This window comes from Macrobrachium rosenbergii, chromosome 23 (genome assembly GCF_040412425.1).
Source record: "Macrobrachium rosenbergii isolate ZJJX-2024 chromosome 23, ASM4041242v1, whole genome shotgun sequence".
Lineage (NCBI taxonomy): Eukaryota > Metazoa > Arthropoda > Malacostraca > Decapoda > Palaemonidae > Macrobrachium > Macrobrachium rosenbergii.
In genome coordinates, this window is record NC_089763.1 from 57,392,587 (window position 1) to 57,405,086 (window position 12,500).

Genomic DNA, 12,500 nt, shown 5'->3' on the forward strand with positions numbered 1-12,500 from the left:
ATATGTATATATATATATATATATTATATACATATATGTATAATTATATGCGTATTTACACATACGTACACACATAAATAGGTGCTTATCTGAAATCAAATAGGTAGTTGGGGTTAGGCGACTGTAGTGGTTGCAACCAAGGTTAAAGAGAACTGGAATGCTCCACCCCATGTAAGGTAGATTAGGTATTACATGTATATATATATATATATATATATATATATGTGTGTGTGTGTGTGTGTGTGTATGTGCGCGTGTGTGTGTGTTTTAAATAATAAAAATGAGTTAAACAGAACAACATTAGATATATGAAATATTACATTTATTGAGCTCAAAGCGTACAAAGAAAATATTTAGCAAGAAAGTACATGTTAATGTTTACAATTCCTTCCAAGTCACTGTACCTTTATTTCTTTTTATTCCTGTATGCTGGATAAGACTAAGCGTATTGTCCGACCTGACAAGTTGGGTCAGAGGTAACAGTGGAAATTGGAGGTCAGGCTGATTCAGGGGTTACTAAGATCTGCTATATTAGTCGTGTATAAATATTCACGATTTTCCATATATGAAATTTAGTCATTTAATGAAGTCACCCGTTTACGTATGAAATTTTGTCCATGTAATGCATTTTATTAGCACATGTAATTTGTGATAACATTATTATGTGCACTTATGTCAAAATCATTCGTACACATTTCATGTCATTGGTAACTCCAATCCCACTGGATAGCGTCCAACAAAAGAGTAAGGCGTGTGTTGCCTAACAACTTTCCAGAAGGAATTGCACTGGCATTAACCTGTGGGAAAGCACTTCGGCTTAGCCAGATTATGCATCATGACGTCATATAAGGTAGGTGACCCACCATGGTAATGAACCATGCCTGCATTACCAAAGGCAGTTGTTAATTGCACCTGCATAGTGTGCCCGCATATGAATTGCGATTGGCTGATAACGTTCCACCATGGTGCGCATACACCGTGCAAATGCAACATTCCTTCTTTGCAACATCAATAGATTTGATTCATTTCATACGGGTCTCATACGAGCTGCTTCAGATGTCAAAATGATAAAAAGCAACAAACTTTTTTGTTGAGCCATAATCTGAAAATTATGCATTTTAGAATTAAAAACAAAAGTAAGCGAGCGTTAAGAGGCAGCATAAAGGACAATATCCTTCTTAACACAATAGATTTCCCAAGAAAAAAGTTGATTTCTCATAATTATTCGTACTTTGGATTTGAATGTTAAACTTTCATCTGCCAGTGGTGCCTGGTTACAAGTTCACACATGGCAAGAATGAAAGACGAAAGTGGGTGAAAAGAACGCGATACAAAAAGTTGATGAAAAGGATGGAAGACAAAAAAGCTAATAAAAATAATGGAGGAAAAAGCTGACAAAAAAGATGGAAGACAAAAATCTGATAAAATGATTGTATAATTTGAGGATTTTATCAGGAAAAGGAAATAAGTACCGAGATTAATATACTTGCTAAATGGAGTAATAGAATTTTTTGGAATAGCAAAAGCTCATTATCCGGAAATCACTGGAGTGATGGGAAGATATCAGTCGGTAGCACAGCATATGTAGATTAATGGTTCTGGACACTTTGACAACAGTAAATGAGTAGGAAGTGCCAAATGAGCCTGCTCATGGAATGCAACAGCATTCAGTTTCTTACTTTGCTGGATTCCAAGAAATGGATCAGTTAATTTTTTACGATTCCCCACCAAATGGCCCGGCCATGTGGTTTGCAGACATTAGCCCTTACAAACGCACCCCCACCCCACCACTCCGCCAGCACGTTTTGGGAGTCTGATTGTTTACGGATCTTTCAGATAATTAGATTTAAGGAGAAAAAAAATCGACGGTTTGACATTTCTTGAAACCATAGTGCATTTGGCGTGCCTCAGATGTAAGGGGAATGAACGCATGGCTTTAGCTCATCCCCGTAATATAGGAAATGTAGCTTTGAAACGTCATAGATTTACTTACATTAATGGATTACTTTCCAAATGAAAATAAATCTCTGAACACCCAGGAAAATAACGAGGACATCGTCTTCATAACCACAGTATTCAAATATAGGTAAGCAGAGGAATTGCCGAGAGTAAATTGATGAGATATTTGAAGTGAACTTCGGTATGAGTCGATGCATAACAAAGCATTATAATTGTTTTAAAGGTTACAGCCAACAACAACGTTCCTTGTGACTGAAGGTGAAATGTATTAATACGAAATCTCTCTCTCTCTCTCTCTCTCTCTCTCTCTCTCTCTCTCTCTCTCTCTGTGTTTATGTGGGTGTGTGCCTCGCATAAACAATAAATATGATGGTCTAGTTGCGTAATGAATTCAGGGTTTCCCAAATTAAATATTATTCCATACATGAACGTTTCTTTCATTGTGTATATTCTCTTCCCAGAAAATCACATTTTCGAAGTGTTTAATGTTGCATGTGACTCTTATAATTATTTAACTGGAAACATACTTCTTCCTTGCATGTATAAAGCGTCAAAATTATTTGAAGCAATATTTTACAAGAATCTGATTTGTGGAATTGAAATACTGTCTGAATTGTTATATATATATATATATATATATATATATATATATATATATATATATATATATATATATATATATATATATATATATATATGTATATATAAGTGGAACAGTGAAATAATTAGAGTGCGAATGACTGAGCTCTGAACACCTTACACTTCTTGCGTTTTCGACCTGCCCTTTTTGTCGTGTAGAATTGACTAGCCTAGTAGACATCTCTGCTCGGAGAATAAACCACTGTTCTTCAATCTTGGACGGTGCCATAGTCTTTGTGCGAGATCTTCTACTGTTTCGGATTGGAGTTCCCTTGCTTGAGGGTACACTCGGGAACGCTTGTTTGTACATTCCCTCTTCCTCTTGTTTTCCAAACGGTGTACAGGGCAAGCTTAGTAGAATGTTCGAGGATGCCTGGCGGTTTAGCAAGAAGTTGTTTTATCCGTATCATTTTCTTTTTCTTGATCTTTACCCATGATTTCATGATCAAAATCTGGAGATGTATTTGTCCTTGTTGGGTATGCCAGCACCTCACGGTTAACTAGTTTCATTCCGCCGATAATTTTGTCTTTATATGGGATACACTTTTCAGCATTGATTACTCATGCATGTATTGTTATTGTTCCGGCATTTGTTTTTCTTAAGTTTGCAGATATTCCTTTATGCTTGTTCTGCATGTTGCTTATTTTTGGCGATATTTAACTTAATCTTGGTCCATAGAATCGATCACAGAAATGTCCTAATTTATACAACAGTGTCCGTGGATTATACAAGAATGAAAAGAACCTGGCTGTTGCTGCTGTTAATGTTGTTATCGTCTTTTGCCCTGAAGCTTTTGTGTCTGATTTGAGACACATTTCAGAACTGTTGATTTCAGGGTTTAAGAAATCATGATACTCAAGCGTAAAGCTATTCCAAGGGCCTGTGGAATGGCTCTGTATATTAGAGAGGGCTTCTCCATATCTCATAGGCTTCTGTATGAGTGAAGATGTCATGAAACACGTGTGGTTAAAGTCTGTGGAAGACTAATAAATATTTAAGGTTCTGCTTGCTTACCAAAATGGCAGCAGTTCAGGAAGCTAACTCCAAGACTTGTTTCATTTTTGTTGATACAGTGCTCATGACAATGAATGGCTGAGCCCAGTTACTGCCACAGATAATCATGGTGTTGCTGCTCTAGATTTTTCCCCTATTTCTGCCTGTGACCAGTTAATAAAAGAAGCCACACACCAATTTGACAAATGTCTTGACCTTGTGTTCATAGATGTAACGGGCTTCTATCTTGTGAAGTAGTTTTGCCGTTGAGTTCATCTGGTCATTGTTTGATTAAGGTTGATATGGAGATGGAACAGGTTATTCCTGATGTTAGCTTTTCAAGAAAGGATTACATGGAATTTTTGGCCAATTTGGATGGTATTCACCATGATTTTATTGAGCTTAGATATCGAAATATTTATGTCTGAATATTATTGAATGTTTAAATGATCACCTCAAGACTATTATTGAGAGGAGAATTCCTTCTAAAATCCTCAAGTTTCACCTTCAAGATAAGCCATGGTTTAATGTTAAATGTAAACATGTCTATCGTGAAAAAAAGAAGCTTATCATTTGTGGAGGAAGAACCGGTTGGACTTTTTGTGGTGTAATTTCATTGAGCTTAGAAATCAAGCTCTCAGATTGTCTATAGGAGAGCTGAATGAGCTTATAATGAAAGTGTGAAGGCGATCTTGCCCTCCAGTGGGGATGACTATAAGTGGTGGGTGGTGGTCTGCCCTCAAGTCATCAATCTTTGGAGTTGATTCAAACATGGCTCCCCTTGTATGAGCTGATGGAACTGCTTTATTTTGTCCTAAACAAAATGCAGAACGTTTAAGTCAGGTTTTTGTGAGCAAACACTGTGGCGAGTCCTTGGAGTTGCCTCAGTCATGCTTTCCAGAGTCTAAGTTGTGTTGAGCGGCCTTCAGGTCTAGGAAGTCAAAACTTTGCTCCAGAGTCTCAACATTTATGACGGCTTAGACCTGAATAGAATATTTCTCCCACTTCTCAAAAAGACTGCGGATTTTATTGTTCCTAAAAAGTACTATTTTTCAAAGATAAGTTCAACTAGCACGTTTTCCTTCTGTTTCAGAGAAGACTAACATAGCTGCATTACCTAAGGAACCAAGTCCATCCTTATGCCCTCTGAATATAGGCCAGTATTAATTTCCCCTGTTTAGCCTAAGGTTTTTGAGAAGCTGCTCTCTAAGCATTTTTGTAGGTTTATTGAAGATAATAACCTGTACCAGCTTTACAGTTTGGGTTTCATAAAGGCATTGGTACTTATGATACACTCTTCTCAATATCTACCATCTTGCAGAGTGCTCTTGATGAGGGTGCTGAGGCACACATGGTCGGTCTAGATTTTAGTGCAGCTTTTGACCATGTGAATCATGAAACACCTATCTACATGTTAAGGTTAATGGGAAGTAGCAGATCGTTTATTGATATTTTAAATGAATTTTTAATGGGCAGAACCTAACAGGTCTGTGGTGATAGCTAGTGCAGGAGCTTTAGCATTGTCATTTCATGGGTTCTTGCTAGCGTTCTTGGGCCTTTGCTATTTATTATCTATACTAATGACATGTAGCAAGGCCTGGAGAACAAACTGATTGCATATGCCGATGATGCTACTCCTCTAGCTAATGCTCCTTCTCTGCACCTTAAGCCTGTGGTTGCAGAATCCTTGAATAGAGGTCTGACATGCGTTCATGTGGGGAGTAGGCATTGGGGCATGAAGCTTAACCCTTCTAAAACTCAAAGTAGTTGATCCAGGACACTTTTGCCTGTGTATTCTGATTTACATTAAAATGGTATTGTTTTAAATGCCAGTGACTCTTTTAAGATCGTAAGTGTAACTTTTGATAAGAAATTGACTTTTGAAAAGTATATGCACAATATTGCTTCCTGTGTTTCTCAAAAAGTTGGTGTCTCGCAGAAATGTTTTTAAACATTTCATGGACCTATCACATCTAAGTGTTTTAACTCTTGTTCTCCTCCCTTGTTTAGAGCACTGTTCTCCAGTGTGGTCTTCTGGTGCTGACTCGCATCCCAAACTCTTGAATAGAGTTATGTCATCAGTCAAGTTTATCTTGCCAACTCCTAATGTTTACTTGTGGCATAAATGTAAAGTTAGTTCATTATGTTTATTAGGTAAGATGTGCTACAACGACAAACATCTTGTGCACTCTTCCTTACCTGACTTAGCAGTTTTTGCATGCAACCCTAGACAGGCTGCTGCTGCAAACAGTGTGACTTTTTCTAGCATCAGGTTTAATTCTACTCAGTTTGCTAGGAATTTTATTTCGGCCATAACTAAAATTAGCTGGTACCCAGTTCACCATACACAACAACAGAAACTTAATGGATTTTAGCAGAATATGCTCTTGTTACTCAGTATTCACCAAGGATTGAAACTCAAGTCTGGTAACTTGTAAAGAGAGGATGTTACTGTTAGGCCAATCAAAATTATTCCTTGTTCTAGAGTTTGGATGTGTTTTCCTAATCCTGGATAGGGAGGGTTGGTGTCGTTAAGGGCATACATCTATTAAACATCTCCCAAAACAGATTATGAAACGGGCCATTGAATGAGTGCTAGTTACACTTAGAACAGGGTCATCAAAAACAGTGAGTGACTGGGAGAAGAAGAGGAAAATAAAAAGATGAAGAGTTTTGATGAGTCTTCTAGAACATCCTGAGGAAGTGATAAGAAGCATTTTATCTGGCCTAAGGATGGTGATACATATACGAGGTGGATAAAACTGCAATTGGCAGCCCATTGGTGATTTTTTATAATATTTTATTAAAACAATAGAATATATGGCAGAGAGAAACATCACCCTTGTATTAAGTATATGTATAGAGATGTCATATTTGTGAGAGTGAAGGACATGACTAAAATTCAGGAGCTAATACAACTGTTGTTTAAAGTGCCCCCTTAGCCCTAACCCTCGAAAGCTGTCTTCCTCTCTTTCATGTAAAGATACGGGTATGCCATCTCTTATTTTAATGTGAAGTTTGAATACTTCCACCATTATAAAGCCCCATATTTTTCCATCTGTGGAGAAATCTCTTTGGAAATGATCAGCTCAGCAATCAATAACCAAGAAAGGTTCCAGTGCCTAGCCTCATATCCTAAATTTCATAATCAAATTGGATAAAATTACAGGTACAGCAGTAATGAAAATTAATAATAAGTATAACTAAAAGACTCCCTGATAAATACTGCTGTAATAATAGGAACTATGCCCCAGAAGTTTCCCATGCTTTGCGGACAGTCTTTCGCCACCTGCAGCACACCTGCATGCAAACCGTGACTTCCTGTGTCTTGCTCCTTAGCAACAAGTCGAGCCAGCAGGATAGCAACACTTCCACGACACACCTGGTTTTTATATATTCAGAAGACATAAAGTCTAAAATCAAATGCATGAGCACTATTGGTCTGTTAGTTTTGGTCTGTTAGTTACTATGTAATTTTCCTGACCGCTGATTGGTCAGCAATCCATATAAGTACCGTTGTCGTTTGTTAATAAATGAGAGCTCTAAGATCTCCCGTCTTAATCATCACGCTAAAATGGCGACCCTGCCGCACCAACACCAAGCAAAGATGTCCAACAAAGATATATTGCCCTCCCCTTCCGCCGCTCCTGACACCGTCACCCAAGTCAAGCTTCCGACTTTCACACCAACTAACATCTATACTTGGTTCTGTTGAGCTGAAGTCACACTTCGAATTAAGGGCGTACGATCCTCATCGTCCAAGGCAGATCACGTCCTCGTCACCCTGCCGGACCACCTCTTTCCCCAACTGACAAAGTGGCTGGACACTAAGGGTTCCAACGTCATGCATTACAAAGGCCTGAAGAAGGTCCTACTGGACAGATGCACGCCCTCCCCAGCTGTTCATTTACAACAGATCTTCGACGTGGCATGGCAACCCTTGGGTGATCAACACCCATTTGCCACCCTTCTCGAGATGAGAGGCCTCATCTGTCTTCCTCCTGCAGCGACAATTCTCCCAGATCCATTGACATCCTCAAGGCACTTTGGTTGTAGTGCCTACCAACATCAGTACCGCATGGGCAGCACTGACCGACATTGAAAACACACCCAACAATGCCCTCACTGCCCTATCAGACAATCTGACGGTCGCCCACACTGCTGCAAACTGCCACCACGCCCACGCCTTCGGCAGCCTTCAAGGAACATCCAATCCTTCAGCGACAGACAACCTCCTTAATGCCACAGAGGCCTCCATGGCCATCAAACCCCCGCAAACTTCAAGGACAAACCCCTGCGGCCCATTCTGCCTGTAGAAACCCAAGGGCACCGACTACACTCAGCAGCAATCGCCGCCGTTTCAGCTTTGCTGATACCACAGAACATTCGGCCCTGCCGCCAAGAACTGTCTCCCAAGGTGCCAAAGGCCAAAAAACTTGAAACAGCTACTGCCACTTGCGGTAGCCATAGCAGGTGCATATCCCTCAACCAGGGGCCATACTAATGTATACAAATCCAACTATAACTCTGATATATCCAATCCTACATGAGCTATTAGCACCTCTGTCTTTTTTATCCTTGACTCCGTCACAGGTACACATTTTTTAGTCGACACAGGGGCTTGCCTTTCCCTTCTGCCTGTACCCAGTCAACCAACCAAACGCCCACAACTATCCGAAGTCCGACACACAGCTGCCAACAGCTCTCCTATCCTTAACTTCGGTCAGAAGCATCTCGCCCTTAACCACGGCAACAGAAAGTACCATTGGCGGTTTATCGTCACATACGTCTCAGTACCTCTCCTCGGGGTGGATTCATTGTCACACCACCAACTGTTCATGAGCATTGCCAACAGGCGCCTCGTTGATGCCAGCGACCTGTCCACGACATCCATCGCCACAGCACCCGCAGAATTTGCCCTCCACGTCACCAACTCCAAAGATGATTTTGCATACCTGCTTACCACATACCCAGAAGTTTTAAAACCTGGACTAAGACAATCTCATCAAATCCCTGCCAAGCATGGTATTTTCCACCATATTAAAACCTTGGGCCCTCCCATTACACTCCCGTTTCTGGCGTCTACCACCCGAAAAACTCGCCACTGCAAAGAAAACCTTCACAGAGATGGAAAAGATGGTTTTGTGTCAAAAGGCATCCAGTCCTTGAGCATCTCTTCCCAACATAGTAACAAAAAAGTATGACACCTTTTGGGACTACAGAAGGCTGAATGTGATCACTGAGGCTGACCACAAACCCTTCGTAACATAACAAACTTGACCACTTTCTTACACGGAGCAAAAATCTTCTTAATGCTGGACCTTCTCTTACTTCCAGGTCCCCATGAATCCTGAAGACATCCTGAAGACCGCCAATCACAACGCCCTTTGTTCACTTTCACCCTCAATTACTCCTGCTTTGCCCTCTGCAATGCAGGAGCTACTTTTCAGCGAGTGATGGACGGCATCCTGGGAGACCTTCCCTCCTGCGTCTGTTATGTCGACGATATTTTAATTTTCCCTGCATCCAACATGAGCACATTGTCCTCCAACACCTGCAAGAAAACAACCTCATCATCCGATACAATAAATGCTCCTTCGCCACCAAGAGGGTAGAATGCTTGGGGCACCTCATAACACCTGAGGGTGTCCAGCCCTTGCCAGAGAAGGTCGCTGCCGTCAGGAAGTTCCCCACCCCGACCACCGTCAAGGGTCTACAAGAATTCCTTGGAATGGTGAACTCCCATCATCGCTTTTTACCTGACATCACTTCGACCCTGGCCCCACTTTACGAAATCCTCAAGGACAAGCCCAAGGCCCTTGGCTGGGGACCCCGCAGGAAGCCGCCTTTACCTCTGCCAAAACACCCTCCCCAAGGCCACCACCCTCTCTTTCCCTGCACCAGGTCATCCTCTACTGCTGTCCACAGGCGCCAGTAATGTAGCCATAGGAGCTGTGTTGGAACAGATCATCCACAGTCGTCCTCGACCCCTTGCCTTTTGTAGTAGGAAACTTAGCAAGACAGAGACAAACTTCTCTACGTTTGACCGCTAACTCCTGGCGGCATACCTCACCGTCAGACACTTTCAACATTTCTTGGAGGCCATGCCTTTCCCCCTTCAAACTGACCAATCTGCCACCAGTACATTCTGTAAACCGACAGTCCGATGCCTGGTCACCCTGTCAGCGCTGCCACTTGTCAGCCATCGCCGAATTCAACTGCACCCTTTGTCACACTCCTGGGAAACAACCCCATCGCTGACAACCTCTCCAGAATCTCTATTGATACAGTACACCTCAGCCTCGATTACAAGCAGCTGGCAGATAAGCAACAGCATGACCCAGAGCTCAATGCCTGCAAGACCTCATTAACATCTCTGCAATGGCACAACATCCCCCTCAACAACAACAGCACCACCTCCATCCTCTGTGATATCAGCACTGGCCGCCCACGCCCATGGATCCCACAGGCACCAGACATCATGTCTTTGACATCATCCACAGTCTGGCACACCCTTCAGGACGATCCACAGCCACACTCCTGAAGAAGCACCTCATCTGGCACAGCAAAGTCGTGGGCCTGTGAATATCCTTCCTGCCAGCTCTCCAAAATCTAGCATCACACAAATTCAGGTGTGGGCTCCTTTCGACAACCACAACGCCGTTGCACCTGTGTCCACATTGCGTACACAATCACATCACCTCCAACAGAGGCACTACCTTCATGTCACAGCTCTGGACATCCCTAAACCACCTCCTCAGCACCCAGTTGCATCACACAACCGCCTACCATCCCAAATCCAATGGCACAGTCAAGAGGTTCCATAGCACCTTGAAAGCAGCCCTGATGTCTCACTGCAACTCCTCAACCTGGTACTCACAGCTTCCATGGGTCCTCCTCAGCCTTCGGACCACACTCAAAGAGGGCCTCAACTCGTCAGCAGCAGAGATGGTGTATGGTGATCCGCTCGTGATACCTGGCGAGTTCTTCCCCGACAGTAATCCCTCACCCGACATCATCAGACTCCAGACCATTGTTGGAAAATTCGCCCCTGACAGCCCAGTATTCAAGGCCAGGATGCCCTCTGCAGTGCCCTGGTCAACTTTTGAGAGGGGGGATTATTGTGCCCAGGAAGTTTCCCACGCTTTGCTGACAGTCTGTCGTCACCTGCAGCACACCTGCACGCGGACCGTGACTTCCTACATCTTGCTCCTTAGCAACAAGTCGAGCCAGCAGGATAGCAACACTTCCATGACACACCTGGTTTTCATATATTCAGAAGACATAAAGTCTAAAATCAAATGCATGTGCACTATTGGTCTGTTAGTTACTATGTAATTTTCCTGACCTCTGATTGGTCAGCAGTCCATATACATACCACTGTCGTCTGTTAATAAATCAGAGCTCTAAGATCTCTCATCTTAATCGTCCCACTAAAAACTGTTTACAAGCCTGATGAAGGTAGCTGCAAAGTGTGTTTTCTAATGACACAGCAAATCAGCATCATATGAGATTAACTCATGATTAATCATAAAAGAGTTGAAAACATCTCGGCTCTAAGTAAAAACTCTCCTCATAACAGTGACAAGCTCAGCTTAGGGGATGGGACATGTGCCTGTTTTCCTTCACTCTGGACAACTGCAGACCTCTAATATCAGATTGGTTCTGGCCATACTAAGCAGACATCTAAACAACTGTCTCACCTGCAGTTTCTTAAACAATACAGTCAAGAATCATTTTAGAATTACCCATAAAACCACATCAAGTGCTCCAATCCTTATTTATGAAAGTGACACCCATTGTCATTCAGCTTTCTGGATACAATACATTGCAAGCATGCAGCCTCCTGTTAGTATTCTGACCTTGTACCTACAAATCCTTGTGTCAATGAGAAATCCCTTCCATATTTCAGCAAACAGTGAATATCATCATCATTGAATGAACAAACCACAAGACTATATGACCCTGAGATTTTTCTGTTACACAAGATACTGAAATGCATCTCCAGACCATTAGAGCAGAATTTTAAAAAAATTACTAATGTCAAAATTCTACGATCACTTTCAGAATAGTTCTGAAGTGCAGTTCAATAACTTTAAAACTTAAACAATTGAGAAATTGTCTGTGGTTTTAACACTGTCTGCATTGAGGTATATGTTTCACAGTGATTAGTAATTTTCCTTGGAAGTGGGTGGCTCCAGAGAAAACTGAGTAATTCATCTTTAATTCTTAAGTCATGGTGAGCCATCTATATCGATGTAGTATCTTTGCAGATGAGCGCAAGCCTAGTAATACAGTGCCTGTTCCAAAGAGTAGCTTATCTGCAACTACAGATAACTACAGGCCAATTTCTTCTCTCCCTGCGCTCTACAGAGCTGCAGTAAAACGTATTTTTAAGCCACTATATAAATATGTAAAACCTAAAGGATTGTTACCTGATATTTAACATGCATCAAGGAGGCAGTTAAGTATGTGTGATGCACTGTTAGATTTGACATGCCATTTGCAAGAGAACTTTGATAAGGGTTTTGAGTGTAGAGTAATTCAAATAGATTTTAGTTCTGCTTTTGATTTAGTAAATCACAGTGAATGTATCAGCAAACTCAAGAATCTTGGAGTCGATGGATATATTTTAGGATTACTTCAAGATTTCATTACAGGTAGGCAGCAGCGAGTTGCTGTTGATGGGATCTGTAAGGAACCCAGACCTATTGTGTCTGGATTTCCACAGGGTAGTGTTCTTGGTCCGCTGTTATTTTTAGTGCATACAAGTGATATGGTTATTGGCCGGGAAAGCAAGATTTTTCAGTATGCCACTGATGCTATATTTGTGGGTGCATTAAAGTCTCCACTTATGAGAACTGATGCTGCCCTTAGCCTCAATTGTGGCATGGTGCAGATTAGTGAA

The 12,500-nt window shown here is 41.7% G+C and overlaps 1 protein-coding gene across 1 annotated transcript in view; it reads right to left on the minus strand.

Annotated features, from left to right (window-relative positions):
- Positions 1-4,113, minus strand: part of LOC136851131 (uncharacterized) — a 52,125-nt gene extending 48,012 nt beyond the window's left edge. Inside the window, exon 1 of the mRNA XM_067125098.1 lies at positions 4,098-4,113. Within this exon, the coding sequence (XP_066981199.1) occupies positions 4,098-4,113 (16 nt within the window). The remainder of the gene's footprint in view (positions 1-4,097) is intronic.
- Positions 4,114-12,500: the final 8,387 nt, after the last annotated feature.